At 45.7% G+C, this 18,812-nt stretch overlaps 1 protein-coding gene across 7 annotated transcripts in view; it reads left to right on the top strand.

Annotated features, from left to right (window-relative positions):
* LOC137370144 (probable E3 ubiquitin-protein ligase HERC1) overlaps positions 1 to 18,812 on the top strand; it is a 480,710-nt gene that overhangs the window by 311,228 nt on the left and 150,670 nt on the right. For 6 of the 7 annotated variants that reach the window (XM_068032400.1, XM_068032409.1, XM_068032373.1 and 3 more), the window contains 5 exons: positions 1,324 to 1,451; positions 2,587 to 2,655; positions 3,058 to 3,185; positions 7,502 to 7,708; positions 18,559 to 18,689. In XM_068032400.1, coding sequence (XP_067888501.1) covers positions 1,324 to 1,451; positions 2,587 to 2,655; positions 3,058 to 3,185; positions 7,502 to 7,708; positions 18,559 to 18,689 — 663 coding nt within the window. The remainder of the gene's footprint in view (positions 1 to 1,323; positions 1,452 to 2,586; positions 2,656 to 3,057; positions 3,186 to 7,501; positions 7,709 to 18,558; positions 18,690 to 18,812) is intronic. The other variant, XM_068032390.1, reaches the window with a different exon arrangement.

Below are 18,812 nucleotides of genomic sequence, written 5' to 3'. Positions count from 1 at the left end.
GCTGCTGAAAGCATTGGTCTGCAAATCAGTGTCTCCAAGACTGAGGTTATCTTTCAGCCAGCACCAGGGCTCATGCTACCAAGCACCAGACATAACCATTGATGGCACCAGTCTCAAGGCTGTAGAAAAATTCTCATACCTTGGTAGTGTGCTGTCTAAGGATACCACTATTGATGAAGATATCTGTGCATGCATCCAGAAAGTAAGTTCTGCCTACAGCTGACTCCATGATCGTGTCTGGAAGCAGTGTGGCTTTAAGCTGAAGACTAAAATCAAACTTTACCAGGCCATTGTCCTTCCCACCCTGCTATATGGCATTGGGTCTACTACCGACGCCACATCAAAACTCTGGAACCAAAGACACCTGAGGCCCATCATGAGAATTCGATGGCAGGACAAAATCACGAACAATGAGCCCCTCCATCCTGCTGCGCTCAACAGCATAGAGATCACCCTCCAGAAAGTTCAACTTAGCTGGGCAGGTCATGTCTCCCACATGGATGTTTACAGAATCCCCAAGCAGATCTTCTATGGGGAACAGTCTCAGGGCAAACAACATCAAGGTGGTCAGTACAAACAGTATAAGGACACCCTAAAAAACAGCCTTACAAACTTCTGCATTACAGGCCACCTCTCTGGGGAAAACACTGTAGTTGAGTGGCTCAACTGGAGGCAAGCACTGAAATCTGGTTCAGCATTTTTGAGGACCATCTACATCTAACTCTCAACATCCAACGTGCCTAGAGGAAGACCAGAGGTGGCGCAGATGCAGAAGATCCCCCATGTACCAACAACAATAATATGAATTGCTAATTCTGTGGACATCCATGCCGATCCTGCATCGGACTTCTCAGTCATGAAAGACCCATGGAAGATGATGAAATCGTTTACAGCTTGGACATACTTGAACAACGAGGAGTCTACCACAATGCTGCACGTAAAAGTTCACAATGTTGCGAATCTAATGATTATTAGATTGAACATTGCATTGTTTAGAAGAAGCAAGCTCTCGTCTGGCTACATTGCATCAAAACATCCATTAGTAATGCTTTATTCAGGACATAAAACCATATAAATGGCCCAAATAGCATTTTCTCATTTTACGCTTGGTTCTGCTGCTTAATATACTTTTTTTTTCAAATAAACTTGCAATGTTAGTGTACGCGTTCTCAAATTAGCTGACATTTTTAGAAGTGAGAATAAGGGCCAAAACTTGTATGGAACAGAGTATAATTTGTGAAAGTTATTCAATCAATGGATGGTGATAATTATGTTCTTAGTGGTGAAAAGTTTCTAATCTGTCCATTTTGATTTCAATAACAGGTCACAAATGCTTCCTGGTCAGTTACAAAGGGTTTGCTAGCCACAAGTGCCCTGGATGGAACCATTCGCCTGTGGACTTTAACAAAAAACGCAGTTGCTTTAGTGCAAACCATTTGCTTTAAAACTTGGTATGTTTATGTGACTTTAACAGACATGTTTTGATCGTGTGATGCATACTTCAGTAATGTTTTGGCAAATGCACGTGTGAGGAATGTTGAAGTTAGGCAGCTGCTACACTTTCCAAAAATATGCCCTAAAAACTGTAGAACTCTCCACAAATGGACAATAGGTTTATCAAAAATTATGCTTCAGCATTAGCAGATCCATGTTTATCCAGGCACTAGGACTTTTTACGGCTGTGTTTTGATGGACATACTGATGCTGCTTCGTGCTACTTCCACTTTCCCCCAAAGTAGAGCTTCCAGATATGGCACTACACTCCCCTTCCTGACTTCCTCATCTGTATCCTACTCCTTGAGCTGCAGCTGATGGTTTAAAGAATAGTGTTGGAGAAGCTGAGGCGTGAGGGAAAAAGTATCAAAGACTTTAAGGGGGAAAGAGGGAATTAGAACATCGCATCCAGAGGGCAAAATGACAGTGTTCGTGCCATTTGCCTATTGTTTTTACTAGTGATCTGATCCAGATCTGATTAAAGGTCATTGATCTGAAACATAACTGTTTCTTTCTCCACAGATGCTGCCTGACCTGCTGAATATTTCCAGCATTTTGGTTATATTTCAGATTCCCAGTATCAGCAGTCTTTTGCTTTTGTAATTAGTAGTTAGTCTGTTTTTATGGTATTGGTTGAAAGATAATTGTTAGCCAGAACTCCCCTGCTATTCTTTAAATCTTTTCTGTATAAACAGATAAGACCCCAGTTTAATGTCTTATCTGAAAGATAGCACCTGAGACAATGCAGCATTCCCTCAGTACTGCACTAAAGTATCAGCTTGGATTATGTGCTGAAAGTCTGGATTGGGGTTTGATTCAGAGGCAAGAGTGCTACCACTAAGCCAAGCTGACACATGGGTGGTAATCATAACCCCAAAATGGGTGCGTTTATATCAGGTGGGATGTAAAAATATTCAGAATCCGAAACACAACTCAAACCTGTCTACTTCCAGTTTTAACTGGGATGGGGTGGGGGGCTGGTGGTGGGGGGCAGGCAACCAACCTACTTCCAGTCAGCAGATTGATTATTCAAGTATTATGATATGAGGCTGCGTGCCTCAGATTTAATCTCTCTTTCAAATTTCAACCTAGCCGGCTGGGTTTCCTGGACCATGGGAAATTTGGCAGCTGGAGGGAGGCAAGAACTTCTGGATCCAGCAGGTAAGTGCCTTTCAAATGCCTTTCCACTTTCCTGCTGGATCACGCTTACCTGCTTTTACCCCCTGTCCACAATACGCTGGTGATTGCAGATTACTTCCACCCCTCAGACACAATCTCTCGCTGACCTGACCCTTCCTATATACCCTCCAGCCTTTTCAATCCATAGCTCCTGACCCACGGTCTCTCCTTTCTTCCGGGACCAAAATTTTAATCCGTACCCTACCGTTAAATTTGGCAGGGACTGAGGGAAACCCATTCTCAAAACAGCCTTCCACCTCCTGCCCACCTCTCAATAAATATCGGTGCTGTGCAGATTTATTTATATATTTAACAGAGAACCGTAAGTGCATTTTTTGATAATTGTGAAATCTCCTTTTTTTACCCCTTATATGATCCTGTCAGTGAGGACTCAGATAAGAGACCATGTACACCTACAGGTGACTTCAATTTGTCTCCTGTACACTGGAGTGCAAGTGGTGCATTCTTGGCAGCTTCACAAGACAAAATAATCAACATATATCTAGTGGACGGTAAGAAACTAATAAACCTAATCCTTTGTATATTCTGCCTCCTCCTTTTGGAGCACCATTTTCATTGTATTGATGTGCATTCCTGTGTCAAAATGTCAAAAGACCAAACCGATTACATAGTATTAGATAGTATTTATAGCACAGAAATGGGCCATTCGTGTGCTCAAATAGCTTCCCCTTAAATGTATCTATGGTAGTTGCCTCAACTACTTGTAGTGAGTTCCACATTCCAGCTACTCTTGGTAAAGAAGTTTCTCCTAAATTCCCTATTGGATTTATTAGGGATTATCTTATGTTCATTGCCACTAGTTCTAGTCTCATCCACAAATAGAAATATCTTCTCTACATCTACCCGATCAAACTTTTTCATAATCTTAAAGACATCTGTCAGGTCACCCCTCAGTCTTCTCTTGAGAAAAGAGCCCAAACCTCTCATTTCTGGTATTATTCAAGTAAATGTTTTTTGTATCTTCTCCGGTGCTTCTACTTGTATAATATATCCTTTTTATAATATGAAGACCAGAACTGTTCACGGTGCTCCAAGTGTGGTTTAAACATGGTTCCAGAAACAAGTAACTCTGTCTGCTGGGCATGTACCATGCGCATGTCTCTTTCTGAACAGTAAGATTGTCACATTTTGCCAAGGTGAAAACTATTGACAAATATTGATTTGGCTCAGAATATTCCTCGCTGATGATGAACGTTTGTTTGAAAACCTTGATGCTTATTCACTGTTAGACACAGAGGTAAGTGGAAAATGGAATTTGTTCTTTAAAACAATATAGACTTTCAGTCTTTGCTTCACATCTTAGAAGTTACTGGCTGTACATTCTAAAACTAGAAGTAAAGCAACTTCACCAGATTCTTGCCAAGTGGATGGTATATGTTCCTCTGCTCTCATCTGACTGGATGAAAACTTGAATGTTTAAGGTCATGGACCTGTTTTGTTCCATGTCAGGGTTAACCTCAAAAGGTTTATTTTAAATCGCATATACAAGCTTGCAAGATGGAACAGCCATTGCACCTTCACGCACTACTGTTAGAGTCAGAGTTTAGTTGTACGTCAGGGTGTTTCTGAACGGTTTTTATGTTTAACAGAAAGCCATAAGTTTTCCCAACCCAATTGTTTTTTTTTGGTAGATAGTAGCCAGTCTAACAAAAGGTACATTGCTGTGTACATGAAAGCAGGGAAGGGGTACTTCTCAGACAGAATCGATGAGAATAAAGATATATTACCTACTTTTGGTTTCCTCCTAATGGCTAATAAGAGTGAGGAACTTTAAGTAATATCAGCAGAGAAAAAATATTGGAGAATCCCTGGATCTGATGGCCATGTCCTAGAGTTTTAAAAGAGGTATCTGCAGAGATAGGGGATCAGCTGGTTATGATTTTCCAAAATTTTCTAAATTCTAGTAAGGTTCCAGCAGGTTTGAAGTTAGAAAATGTAACACCACTATTCAAGAAAGGTGGGAGAGAGAAAACAGGAAACTACAGGCCAGTTAGCCTGACATCAGTCATCGGAAAAATGCTGGAATCTATTATTAAGGAAGTCTTGACAATGCCCTGAGGAAATCATGGTCTGAACAGACAGAGTCAACATAGTTTTATGAAAGGTACATTGTGTGTGACAAATTTTAGAGTTTTTTGAGGCTGTAACTAGTAGGGTAGATAAAGGGGAACCAGTAGATGCAGTATACTTGGATTTTCAAATGGCTAAAACACAAAATAAGGACTCATGGAGTTGAGGGTAATACATTAGCATGGATGGAGGATTGGTTAACGGACAGGCAGCAGAGAGTAGGGATAAATGGGGCATTTACAAGTTGGCAGGCTCTAACCAGTTGAGTGCTGCAAGGCTCAGTGCTGGGGCCTCAGCAATTTACAATCTACATTAATGAGTTAGATGAAGAGACTGAAAGTAATGTATTTAGGTTTGCTAGTGATGCAAAGCTAGGTGGGAATGTAAGCGATGAGGAGGACACAGAGGTTGCAAAGAGATATAGACAGGTTAAGTCAGTAGGCAACAAGGTGACAGATGGAGTATACTGTGGGGAGGTGTGAGGTTATTCATTTTGGTAGTAAGAATAAAAAAAACAGAATATTTTTTAAAAGGCTTGAAATTTCTAAATGTTATTCAGAGAGATTTGGGTGTACTTGTACAAGGAACGCAAAGTTAGGATACAGATGCGGCAAGCAATTAGGAAGGCAAATGGCATGTTGACCTTTAACGCAAGGGGATTGGAATAGAAGCATAAGCAAGTCTTGCTACAATTATAAAGGGCTTTGGTGAGACCACACCTGGAGTAGTGTGCCCAGTTTTGGTCTCCATATCTAAGGAAGGATATACTTGCATTGGAGGCAGTATAACAAAGGTTCACTAGATTGGTTCCTGGGATGAGAGGGTTGTCCTATGATCAGAGACTGAGTAAATTGGGCCTATACTCTCGGGTTTAGAAGAATGAGAGGTTGAACCATACAAGATTCTGAAAGGGCTTGACAGGGTAGCCACAGCGAGATCGTTTCCCCTGGCTGTGCAATCTAGAACTTAGTGTTGTGAATCTTTGGAGTTCTCTAGCCCATACGGTTGTGGATGCTCCATTACCGAATATATTTAAGTCTGCGAAAGACAGATTTTTGGTGCCTCGGAGTCTAGGGATATGGGGAGCAGGCGGGAAAGTGTTGAGGCACAAGATCAGCCATGATCAGCGTTGGAGGCAGTTCAGAGTAGGATTACTAGATTGATACCTGGAATGCGCGGGTTGTCTTGTGAGGAAAGTTTGGACAGACTGGGCTTGTTTTCACTGGAGTTTAGAAGTGTGAGGGGAGACTTGATTGAAGTTTCTAAGATCCTGAACGGTCTTGACCAGGTGGATGTGGTGAGGATGTTTCCTCTTGTGGGTGAGTCCTGAACTAGGGGGCACTGTTTTCAAATTAGGAGACGCCCTTTTAGGACACGAGATGAAGAAAAATGTTTTCTCTTTAGGGTTGTGCGACTTTGGAACTTTCTGCCTCAGAAAGTGGTGGAAGCAGGCACATTGAATGTTTTTAAGGTAGAGGTAGATAGATTCTTGTTAGGCAAGGGAATTAAGGGGTATCGGGGGTAGTTGGGAGTGTGGAATTCGAAACACAAACAGATCAGCCATAATCTTATTGAATGGCGGAGCAGGCACGAGGGGCTGAATGGCCCACTTCAGCTCCTAATTCAGATGTTCGTATTGAATGGCAGAGCTGGCTCGAGGGGCTGTATAGTCTACTGCTGCTCCTATTTCTTATGTTACACCTTTTAGATATCAAACATCCTTAACTTCCATCTTATCTGCCTATAAACCACTCCCTGCTCTAGTGTACCGAATCTCGGAGAAGTAGTTATTTTGATAATGTGCACCTCTCTGTCTCTGTGTACTACTTTATTATTCACTCCCATTCATCTGGACTTTGCAGTAATTGTCAGCTTTTACTGTCATTACTCCTCTGAAACTGACAGCAACTTCTGGAGTCCACACATGCAGTTAAATGCCAAAATCCAGAAGTTCCTGTCAGTGATTCTGCAATTCCCCATAGGGTAGACAGTTGAAGTCTTCAGCCTCCCCATTGTCCCCTCCCCCCCACTCAACTCCATCTAGAAATGAGTAGAAATCACTAAACTGACTATAAATTCCATTTTATGCCATTTCTCTTGCTGTAAAAACCCTTGGAAAAGGTTACTTCATGTTGAATGAGGTGTAACTGAGTTTATGGCGGCACTCGAAGTTCATAATTACTGCTGAACAGCCTCACTGGCCCTGAAAAACTAGTTTTATACATGTGGGATGTCAAATTTCTCCATTATAATAAAACTTCTCATTTTAAAAATAATTCTTTTGAAGTTTGTTTCACGTTTCAGCTTCTACCTTAATCCCACATGTACGTCTCAATGATTAATTTTGCTGGCTTTAAAATTTTAATTTAAAGTGAAACATTCAGTGCATTTTACTTTCTGGTTTGCTGTCTGAGAATACTTGAATGCAATTGCTGCTTACCCTGCTTGATGACATCAGATTGCCTTTCTTGGAGCCAGATTAAAAGTGGCATCAGGAAATGGGAGATCCACGCCACGGAGATTGCTAGATCCTTTAGAGCATCTTTCTTCGAGGTCAGCAGCGGCCCCTTTGCTTTACTGCTGACTGTGAAATTTGGGCCATTGTCTCTGCATCTCTCCAATATCTGACTTTTTCCTTATTTTCTGTGTTCCTGTAGGTCTCCCTTTGTCCTTCGTCTGTCTCTCCTGTATGCTGCACAGCCTTCTGTAAGTTGACAAACTTTCTTTTCTTCCAAAGGGAACCAAATCCATGTGAAGATTCAACCATCTTGGGTAACTACTATAACCTGGGCAGATGTTCAAATGGCATTTTTAAGCAAAGGCAATAACAGACAAGCTGAGGTTCTGTTAGTGGGTCGACTGGATGGATCAGTTGGCTGCATCGAAGTTACAGAAACATCTGTTTCTGACACGATTGACCTAGTGCATTGCCAAAGGAAAGATGGTACGTTCAAATGATGGCAATTTCAACTTACATCCGATCATTTTGTGGCATGGTACTGACCTTCCAACACAATACTTTGCTTTGGTAGTTGTGACAGAGCTCTTTGCAATTATTGTTAATTATTTTCTGATTTTTTTTCTGGTTGCATTTGCTTCAGGTGTTACTGTACAAAGCCCAACCATCTTAGCTTTGACCTTCCACAAAGTCTTTTCAAGTTGTGAGACATCCCATCATTTTTATGGAAAATGTATTTTCAGCCTTGTGCACAAATGCTACCATTACAAGAGGATGCTGATATGTAGCAGTATAGGAGGGGAGGGAGTTGTAATATTGATAGGAAAGAAATAGATAATGCAGAGGTACTTAAAAGCTTGACCGTCCTCAAAGTAGCAAAGTCACCCAGTCCAGATGGAATGCATCCTAGGTTAATGAGGGAAGTAAAGGTGGACATTTTGGAGGCACTAGCATTGTTTTCCAATCTTACATATGGGGATGGCGCCAGAGGACTAGAAGAGTGCAAATGTTACACCCCTGTTTAAAAAAGGGAGAGTTATGAACACGGAAACTAGAGGCCAGTCAAGGAGCAATTGTTTCAAATGGCAGCAGGGTCAGTAGTGAAAGCACAAATTTAAGGTAATTGGCAAAAGATGCAGAGCTAACATGAAACTTCTTGTACAGCGAGTTGCTGCGTTCTGGAATGCACTTCAGATTCGTTAGTAAATCTCCAAAGAGAATTGGATAAATATTTGAAGAGAAACATTTGCAGGATTATGGGGAAAGAGCAGAGGAAAGGGACTAATTGGATAACTCCACCAAAGGCACAATGGGCTGATTGGGCTCCTCCTGTGCTAGATCATTCAAAGCTTCTTTATTTATTTTTATTTTTTATTTAGAGATACAGCACTGAAACAGGCCCTTCGGCCCACCGAGTCTGTGCCTACCAACAACCATCCATTTATACTAATCCTACAGTAATCCCATATTCCCTACCACATCCCCACCATTCTCCTACCACCTACCTACACTAGGGGCAATTTACAATAGCCAATTTATCTATCAACCTGCAAGTGTTTGGCTATGGGAGGAAACAGGAGCACCCGGCGGAAACCCACGCGGTCACAGGGAGCATTTGCAAACTCCGCACAGACAGTACCCAGAACTGAACCCGGGTCGCTGGAGTTGTGAGGCTGCAGTGCTAACCACTGTGCCGCCCCATCCTTACATTCTTCCTCATTAGTTCAACATTAGTAACACTATTCTCTGAGCTGACAAATCTTTCTTACACAGCATATCCTTAAAGCGTCTAGTTTATTTGCTTCCATGATCCATGTGGCAGTCAGCTGAGCACGAGTTTCATATATCAATGTCTCCTCCTCCACCAGAGTAGTTTTGACAGTTCAATGATTGACTTTAAATAAACAGCATTTATCAGGCATTTAACATTTGTATCGCATATTGCTTATACCTGTATTTGGATCTGCATGATTTGTTGTATAAGTCAATACATTATCAATTTATAATTATAAAATGTAAACCACTCCAAGTTCCTTTATATATATTTGTGTAAAATTTTCAACCTCTAAGGATTCTGGTACAATAATGGAGTGTGATACTGAAACAAAAATAATCCTGAAATGCCTCTTTTTTTTTTAAAAAATAAAACCCTAAATAAAATTATTTGTTACTTTCCAAGTTTAGAATACTATATACATTTAATCATGCGGGGGGTGACTTAGCACATCAGTCTATTGACTGTTGCATAAAGTATGTTTACATCTGTAGTTCCCAGGTGGTATATTTCCAATCTAAGCCAATTTATTGAGAATACGGCGCATTTTCACAATAAGAATGAAATCAAACGGGTGTAATTTTAGCAACCAGTAATTGACTGCATTTGCAGAATCCTGGAAGAGGCCATGTGTTCATCCTCTCAACTCCCAAATGTGTGAGCAGAAAATTAGTTGACTTAAAAGATTTTCAATAAGTTGGTCTTTCAGTGGAATGTGTTCTTAATATTTTTAACTTGGTGTCAGATGTTCAGAATATCATATTGAACAAAAACTGTCCCTTGTTCTTCTAACAACTTCAAGATCAAGTATTCGTACCATTAAACAGGTTGTTGTGGTATACCTTTAAGGGGTGTATTTGGACTGTGGTGCACCACCAGACAGGATGTGATGTATATACTTATATAATCATCAGGCAGAAGATAGGAGCAGTCCTAGAGACCAGACATGTTAGCTCGCCTCCCAGATGTTGTATATAGTTTAATCTCTTCAAATAAAAGAACCCACCTAATTGAGTTACCAATCCGCTTTGTGTAGTTGGTGTGTTTGTGTAAAGTAGAAAACACAATATGGTGGCAGCTGGTGGTGTTTGAAGATTTGAATTGAAGATTTTGCAGAACCTGCAATGCTGAACCCTTCCACATGCAACAGAATTCCATTATGTGAAACCAGGAGACTGGCTAGGGAAATCGCGTACTGACCAGGGATGAATCAAGACATCTAAACAGCCGTGAAGGAATGTGAGGCATGCCAAGCCTACATGTCCAGTCACCACAAAGAACCATTATTATCTCACGAAGTACCCATCCATCCATCGACCAGAATTACAACTGATCTCTTCAGCATCCGTGGAGATCATTTCTTGGTTGTGATGGTCTATTTCTCGAAATTTCCCATTACCTGGCAGTTACATGACACATGTGGACATTGCAGCACTTCAGGAGACTCGCCTCCCCGCGAGTGGCTCTCTAGCAGAGCAAGACTACACCTTCTTCTGGCAGGGCAGGGATCCTGAAGAACCAAGACAGCATGGAGTGGGCTTCGCCATCAGAAACTCCTTGCTCAGCATGATAGAGCCTCCCTCAAATGGCTCGGAACGCATACTGTCCATCCGACTGCTCACCACCTCTGGTCCAGTACACCTACTCAGCATCTATGCTCCAACACTCTGTTCCGCACCTGAAGCTAAAGACCAGTTCTATGAACAACTCCATAACATCATTAGCAGCATCCCCAACACCGAACACCTATTCCTGCTGGGGGACTTTAATGCCAGGGTTGGGGCCGACCATGACTCATGGCCCTCCTGCCTTGGGCGCTATGGCGTTGGAAGGATGAATGAGAACGGGCAGAGACTGCTTGAGTTGTGTACCTATCATAACCTCTGCATCACCAACTCGTTCTTTCACACTAAACCCTGTCACCAGGTTTCATGGAGGCACCCAAGATCACGTCGTTGGCACCAGCTAGACCTCATTGTCACAAGGCGAGCCGCCTTAAACAGTGTTCAAATCACACGCAGCTTCCACAGTGCGGACTGCGACACCGACCACTCCCTGGTGTGCAGCAAGGTTAGACTCAGACCAAAGAAGTTGCATCATTCCAAGCAGAAGGGCCACCCGCGCATCAACACGAGCAGAATTTCTCACCCACAGCTGTTATAAAAATTTCTAAATTCACTTGTAACAGCCCTTCAAAACACTCCCACAGGGGATGCTGAGACCAAGTGGGCCCACATCAGAGACGCCATCTATGAGTCAGCTTTGACCACCTACGGCAAAAGTGCGAAGAGAAATGCAGACTGGTTTCAATCTCATAATGAAGAGCTGGAACCTGTCATAGCCGCTAAGCGCATTGCACTTTTGAACTACAAGAAAGCCCCCAGCGATTTAACATCCGCAGCACTTAAAGCAGCCAGAAGTACTGCACAAAGAACAGCTAGGCGTTGCGCAAACGACTACTGGCAACACCTATGCAGTCATATTCAGCTGGCCTCAGACACCGGAAACATCAGAGGAATGTATGATGGCATGAAGAGAGCTCTTGGGCCAACCATCAAGAAGATCACCCCCCTCAAATCTAAATCGGGGGACATAATCACTGACCAACGCAAACAGATGGACCGCTGGGTTGAGCACTACCTAGAACTGTACTCCAGGGAGAATGCTGTCACTGAGACTGCCCTCAATGCAGCCCAGCCTCTACCAGTCATGGATGAGCTGGACATACAGCCAACCAAATCGGAACTCAGTGATGCCATTGATTCCCTAGCCAGCGGAAAAGCCCCTGGGAAGGACAGCATTACCCCTGAAATAATCAAGAGTGCCAAGCCTGCTATACTCTCAGCACTACATGAACTGCTATGCCTGTGCTGGGACGAGGGAGCAGTACCCCAGGACATGCGCGATGCCAACATCATCACCCTCTATAAAAACAAAGGTGACCGCGGTGACTGCAACAACTACCGTGGAATCTCCCTGCTCAGCATAGTGGGGAAAGTCTTTGCTCGAGTCGCTCTGAACAGGCTCCAGAAGCTGGCCGAGCGCGTCTACCCTGAGGCACAGTGTGGCTTTCGTGCAGAGAGATCGACTATTGACATGCTGTTCTCCCTTCGTCAGATACAGGAGAAATGCCGTGAACAACAGATGCCCCTCTACATTGCTTTCATTGATCTCACCAAAGCCTTTGACCTCGTCAGCAGACGTGGTCTCTTCAGACTACTAGAAAAGATCGGATGTCCACCAAAGCTACTAAGTATCATCACCTCATTCCATGACAATATGAAAGGCACAATTCAACATGGTGGCTCCTCATCAGAGCCCTTTCCTATCCTGAGTGGTGTGAAACAGGGCTGTGTTCTCGCACCCACACTTTTTGGGATTTTCTTCTCCCTGCTGCTTTCACATGCGTTCAAATCCTCTGAAGAAGGAATTTTCCTCCACACAAGATCAGGGGGCAGGTTGTTCAACCTTGCCCGTCTAAGAGCGAAGTCCAAAGTACGGAAAGTCCTCATCAGAGAACTCCTCTTTGCTGACGATGCTGCTTTAACATCTCACACTGAAGAATGCCTGCAGAGTCTCATCGACAGGTTTGCGTCTGCCTGCAATGAATTTGGCCTAACCATCAGCCTCAAGAAAACGAACATCATGGGGCAGGATGTCAGAAATGCTCCATCCATCAATATTGGCGACCACGCTCTGGAAGTGGTTCAAGAGTTCACCTACCTAGGCTCAACTATCACCAGTAACCTGTCTCTAGATGCAGAAATCAACAAGCGCATGGGTAAGGCTTCCACTGCTATGTTCAGACTGGCCAAGAGAGTGTGGGAAAATGGCGCACTGACACGGAACACAAAAGTCCGAGTGTATCAGGCCTGTGTCCTCAGTACCTTGCTCTACGGCAGCGAGGCCTGGACAACGTATGCCAGCCAAGAGCGACGTCTCAATTCATTCCATCTTCGCTGCCTTCGGAGAATACTTGGCATCAGGTGGCAGGACTATATCTCCAACACAGAAGTCCTTGAAGCGGCCAACATCCCCAGCTTATACACACTACTGAGTCAGCGGCGCTTGAGATGGCTTGGCCATGTGAGCCGCATGGAAGATGGCAGGATCCCCAAAGACACATTGTACAGCGAGCTCGCCACTGGTATCAGACCCACCGGCCGTCCATGTCTCCGTTATAAAGACGTCTGCAAACGCGACATGAAATTGTGTGACATTGATCACAAGTCGTGGGAGTCAGTTGCCAGCATTCGCCAGAGCTGGCGGGCAGCCATAAAGACAGGGCTAAATTGTGGCGAGTCGAAGAGACTTAGTAGTTGGCAGGAAAAAAGACAGAGGCGCAAGGGGAGAGCCAACTGTGCAACAGCCCCAACAAACAAATTTCTCTGCAGCACCTGTGGAAGAGCCTGTCACTCCAGAATTGGCCTTTATAGCCACTCCAGGCGCTGCTTCACAAACCACTGACCACCTCCAGGCGCGTATCCATTGTCTCTCGAGATAAGGAGGCCCAAAAAGAACATGACACATCCAGTGCAGCCATTGCAGACACATTGAGTTCAATTTTTAGCCTATTTGGGGTACCGCAAGAAGTTGTTTCAGACAATATACTGGAAAACTTTTCAAGGCGATGAGTGAAGAGTAGGGAGTGGACCATACTACCTCATTACTACACTATCCCAGGTCCAATGGCATGGCGGAATGTATGGTACATATCATTACGTCCTTAACTATAAAATGTCAGCAAACTAAACAAGATTTGCATGTCGCATTGCTACACCTTAGAGCGACACCGCTCAGTGCAACCATTCCTTCACCAGCAGAATTTTTGTTCAGCAGAAAAGTGCAAACAACCCTTCCCAGTCATCATTCGTCAATACTTCCAGGAGTATGAGATGCATTCATTGAAAAACAGGGGAAGGTGAAGAACACACATGACCGGCACGTGGGCAAAGAGTTACCCAACTTAAGCATTGGACAAAAGGTACGAGTACAGCACCCAACTGATGGAACATGGAATCCAGCAGAAATAATTAGCATCTGTCCAGAACCATGATCGTATCAACTGCAAACACCCAACGGCATGACATTGCGAAGAAACTGATGCCAAATCAGGGATGTATCGGAACAAGAAACACGAAGTAACTCCATTGCAAGTAGAACATGATCTAAGACACGATCCAAGCACAGCACTCCTACAGGCTCCTACAGAATTGATAGAACAAACAGCGATCTCAAACCAACTTCACAGTAACCAAGTCTGGGCATATCAGCAAATCACAATTTTGCTTCAGAGACTCAAGTTTATCATTTTGTATAATCATATAGTTAAGCACATAACATTTTTCTCCTTGACATATTGTAAATAGTTCTGATTTATTTAAGAATACAACTTTAAGTTAGAAAAAAGGGGGATATAGTGGTATACATTTAAGGGGTGTATCTAAAACCTGCTGTGCATCACCAAACATGATGTGAAATGGAGACAGAAGAGAAGAGAGACAGAAGGGGGGGGGGGGGGAGAGAGAGAGAGACAGAAGGGGGGAAGAGTGAGAGAGAGAGACAGAAGGGGGGAAGAGAGAGAGAGAGAGACAGAAGGGGGGAAGAGAGAGAGAGAGACAGAAGGGGGGAAGAGAGAGAGAGAGACAGAAGGGGAAAGAGAGAGAGACAGAAGGGGGGAAGAAAGAGAGAGAGAGACAGAAGGGGGGGAAGAGAGAGAGATAGAGACAGAAGGGGGGGGAAGAGAGAGAGAGAGACAGAAGGGGGGGGGAAGAGAGAGAGAGACAGAAGGGGAAAGAGAGAGAGACAGAAGGGGGGAAGAAAGAGAGAGAGAGACAGAAGGGGGGGAAGAGAGAGAGATAGAGACGGGGGGGGAAGAGAGAGATAGAGACAGAAGGGGGGGGGAAGAGAGAGAGAGAGACAGAAGGGGGGGGGAAGAGAGAGAGAGAGACAGAAGGGGGGGGGAAGAGAGAGAGAGAGACAGAAGGGGGGGGGAAGAGAGAGAGAGAGACAGAAGGGGGGGAAGAGAGAGAGAGAGAGACAGAAGGGGGGGAAGAGAGAGAGAGAGAGACAGAAGGGGGGGAAGAGAGAGAGAGAGAGACAGAAGGGGGGGAAGAGAGAGAGAGAGAGACAGAAGGGGGGGAAGAGAGAGAGAGAGAGACAGAAGGGGGGGAAGAGAGAGAGAGAGAGACAGAAGGGGGGGAAGAGAGAGAGAGAGAGACAGAAGGGGGGGAAGAGAGAGAGAGAGAGACAGAAGGGGGGGAAGAGAGAGAGAGAGAGACAGAAGGGGGGGAAGAGAGAGAGAGAGAGACAGAAGGGGGGGAAGAGAGAGAGAGAGAGACAGAAGGGGGGGAAGAGAGAGAGAGAGAGACAGAAGGGGGGGAAGAGAGAGAGAGAGAGACAGAAGGGGGGGAAGAGAGAGAGAGAGAGACAGAAGGGGGGGAAGAGAGAGAGAGAGAGACAGAAGGGGGGGAAGAGAGAGAGAGAGAGACAGAAGGGGGGGAAGAGAGAGAGAGAGAGACAGAAGGGGGGGAAGAGAGAGAGAGAGAGACAGAAGGGGGGGAAGAGAGAGAGAGAGAGACAGAAGGGGGGGAAGAGAGAGAGAGAGAGACAGAAGGGGGGGAAGAGAGAGAGAGAGAGACAGAAGGGGGGGAAGAGAGAGAGAGAGAGAGACAGAAGGGGGGGAAGAGAGAGAGAGAGAGACAGAAGGGGGGGAAGAGAGAGAGAGAGAGACAGAAGGGGGGGAAGAGAGAGAGAGAGAGACAGAAGGGGGGGAAGAGAGAGAGAGACAGAAGGGGGGGAAGAGAGAGAGAGAGACAGAAGGGGGGGAAGAGAGAGAGAGAGACAGAAGGGGGGAAGAGAGAGAGAGAGAGAGAGACAGAAGGGGGGGAAGAGAGAGAGAGAGAGAGACAGAAGGGGGGGAAGAGAGAGAGAGAGAGAGACAGAAGGGGGGGAAGAGAGAGAGAGAGAGAGACAGAAGGGGGGGGGAGAGAGAGAGACAGAAGAGGGGGGGGAGAGAGAGAGAGAGACAGAAGGGGGGGGGGAGAGAGAGAGACAGAAGAGGGGGGGGGGGAGAGAGAGAGACAGAAGAGGGGGGGGAGAGAGAGAGAGAGACAGAAGAGGGGTGGGGGAGAGAGAGACAGAAGGGTGGGGGAGAGAGAGAGAGAGACAGAAGAGGGGGGAGAGAGAGAGAGAGACAGAAGGGGGGGAAGAGAGAGAGAGAGAGACAGAAGGGGGGGAAGAGAGAGAGAGAGAGACAGAAGGGGGGGAAGAGAGAGAGAGAGAGACAGAAGGGGGGGAAGAGAGAGAGAGAGAGACAGAAGGGGGGGAAGAGAGAGAGAGAGAGACAGAAGGGGGGGAAGAGAGAGAGAGAGAGACAGAAGGGGGGGAAGAGAGAGAGAGAGAGACAGAAGGGGGGGAAGAGAGAGAGAGAGAGACAGAAGGGGGGGGAAGAGAGAGAGAGAGAGACAGAAGGGGGGGAAGAGAGAGAGAGAGAGACAGAAGGGGGGGAAGAGAGAGAGAGAGACAGAAGGGGGGGAAGAGAGAGAGAGAGACAGAAGGGGGGAAGAGAGAGAGAGAGAGAGAGACAGAAGGGGGGGAAGAGAGAGAGAGAGAGAGACAGAAGGGGGGGAAGAGAGAGAGAGAGAGAGACAGAAGGGGGGGAAGAGAGAGAGAGAGAGAGACAGAAGGGGGGGGGAGAGAGAGAGACAGAAGAGGGGGGGGAGAGAGAGAGAGAGACAGAAGGGGGGGGGGGAGAGAGAGAGACAGAAGAGGGGGGGGGGGAGAGAGAGAGACAGAAGAGGGGGGGGAGAGAGAGAGAGAGACAGAAGAGGGGTGGGGGAGAGAGAGACAGAAGGGTGGGGGAGAGAGAGAGAGAGACAGAAGAGGGGGGAGAGAGAGAGAGAGACAGAAGAGGGGGGAGAGAGAGAGAGAGACAGAAGAGGGGGGAGAGAGAGAGAGAGACAGAAGAGGGGGGAGAGAGAGAGAGAGACAGAAGAGGGGGGAGAGAGAGAGAGACAGAAGAGGGGGGAGAGAGAGAGAGAGACAGAAGGGGGGGGGTGATAGAGAGACTGAAGGGGGGTGAGAGAGAGAGAGAGACTGAAGGGGGGTGAGAGAGAGAGAGAGAGAGAGAGACAGAAGAGGGGGGGGGAGAGAGAGAGACAGAAGAGGGGGGGGGGAGAGAGAGAGAGACAGAAGAGGGGGGGGGGGAGAGAGAGAGACAGAAGAGGGGGGGGAGAGAGAGAGAGAGACAGAAGAGGGGAGGGAGGGAGAGAGAGAGACAGAAGGGGGGGGAGGGAGAGAGAGAGAGACAGAAGGGGGGGGGAGGGAGAGAGAGAGAGAGACAGAAGGGGGGGGAGGGAGAGAGAGAGAGAGACAGAAGATGGGGGAGAGAGAGAGAGACAGAAGAGGGAGGAAGAGAGGGAGAGACAGACAGGAGGGAGGAAGAGAGGGAGAGACAGACAGGAGGGAGGAAGAGAGAGAGAGAGACAGACAGGAGGGAGGAAGAGAGAGAGAGAGAGAGAGACAGACATGAGGGAGGAAGAGAGAGAGAGAGACAGACATGAGGGAGGAAGAGAGAGAGAGAGACAGACATGAGGGAGGAAGAGAGAGAGAGAGAGACAGACATGAGGGAGGAAGAGAGAGAGAGAGACAGACATGAGGGAGGAAGAGAGAGAGAGAGACAGACATGAGGGAGGAAGAGAGAGAGAGAGACAGACATGAGGGAGGAAGAGAGAGAGAGAGAGACAGACATGAGGGAGGAAGAGAGAGAGAGAGACAGACATGAGGGAGGAAGAGAGAGAGAGACAGACAGGAGGGAGGAAGAGAGAGAGAGACAGACAGACAAGGGGGGAAGACGGACAGAAGGGGGGAAGAGAGAGAGAGACAGACAGACAAGGGGGGAAGACGGACAGAAGGGGGGAAGAGAGAGACAGACAGACAGGAGGGAGGAAGAGAGAGAGAGACAGACAGACAAGGGGGGAAGAGAGAGACAGACAGACAGAAGGGGGGAAGAGAGAGACAGACAGACAGAAGGGGGGGAGAGAGAGCGAGAGACAGAAGGGGGGGGAGAAAGAGAGACAGACAGAAGGGGGACAGAAGGGGAGAGAGAGAGAGATAAGGGGGGGGGAGAGAGAGGGAATGATAGAGAACACGAGAGACTCATGTAATCATCATGCAAAAGATGGGAGGAATCCTACAGATTAGACGTGTTAACCAGTATCCCAGATATTGTATATAGTTTCATCTCTTGAAACAAAATAACCCACCTAATTGAGTTACCAATCCTTTTCGTGTAGTTGGTGTGTTTGTGTAATTAGAAAACACAACACAGGTGGGCAGATTATTGGATTTCCATTATTTATCAGATAATTCTGATAGGTGTAAAACTGTCAGCTCCCAAGTATTTACAACCCCCATCCTCAAACATAAGTAACATTGCACATATCCAATAGCATTAGTAATTCAGTATCAATGCTTTAAAGGATTTAAATTGCCTAGGTCTGTTATATACATTGTTCTTTTTGGGCTTTATCCCATAATAAATATCTTAATTGTTATTCAGTTGCTGTTCAGTGCATTGCCTGGTACAGTGAAGGCAAACCAATTGCAGTTGGATACTCTGATGGGAAAATTTTACTTGCAACCAGAGAGCCACATAATCCAGAAGAGCCAGTGATACTTGATTCATTTCAGGTAAGCATACTTGCCCTAAAAAAAAAGTTCACGTAAGAATAATATCAAAGGCTTGGGAAATCTTTCCAAATGTTCACATTTGCCCACATGTTCAGTTCTCTCAAGCCCTCACTCATCCTCCCA

The sequence above is a fragment of the Heterodontus francisci genome, chromosome 1, assembly GCF_036365525.1.
Source record: "Heterodontus francisci isolate sHetFra1 chromosome 1, sHetFra1.hap1, whole genome shotgun sequence".
Taxonomy (NCBI): Eukaryota; Metazoa; Chordata; class Chondrichthyes; order Heterodontiformes; family Heterodontidae; genus Heterodontus; species Heterodontus francisci.
The sequence above is the reverse complement of the archived record's forward strand: the minus strand, read 5'-3'. Positions and strand labels throughout refer to the sequence as shown.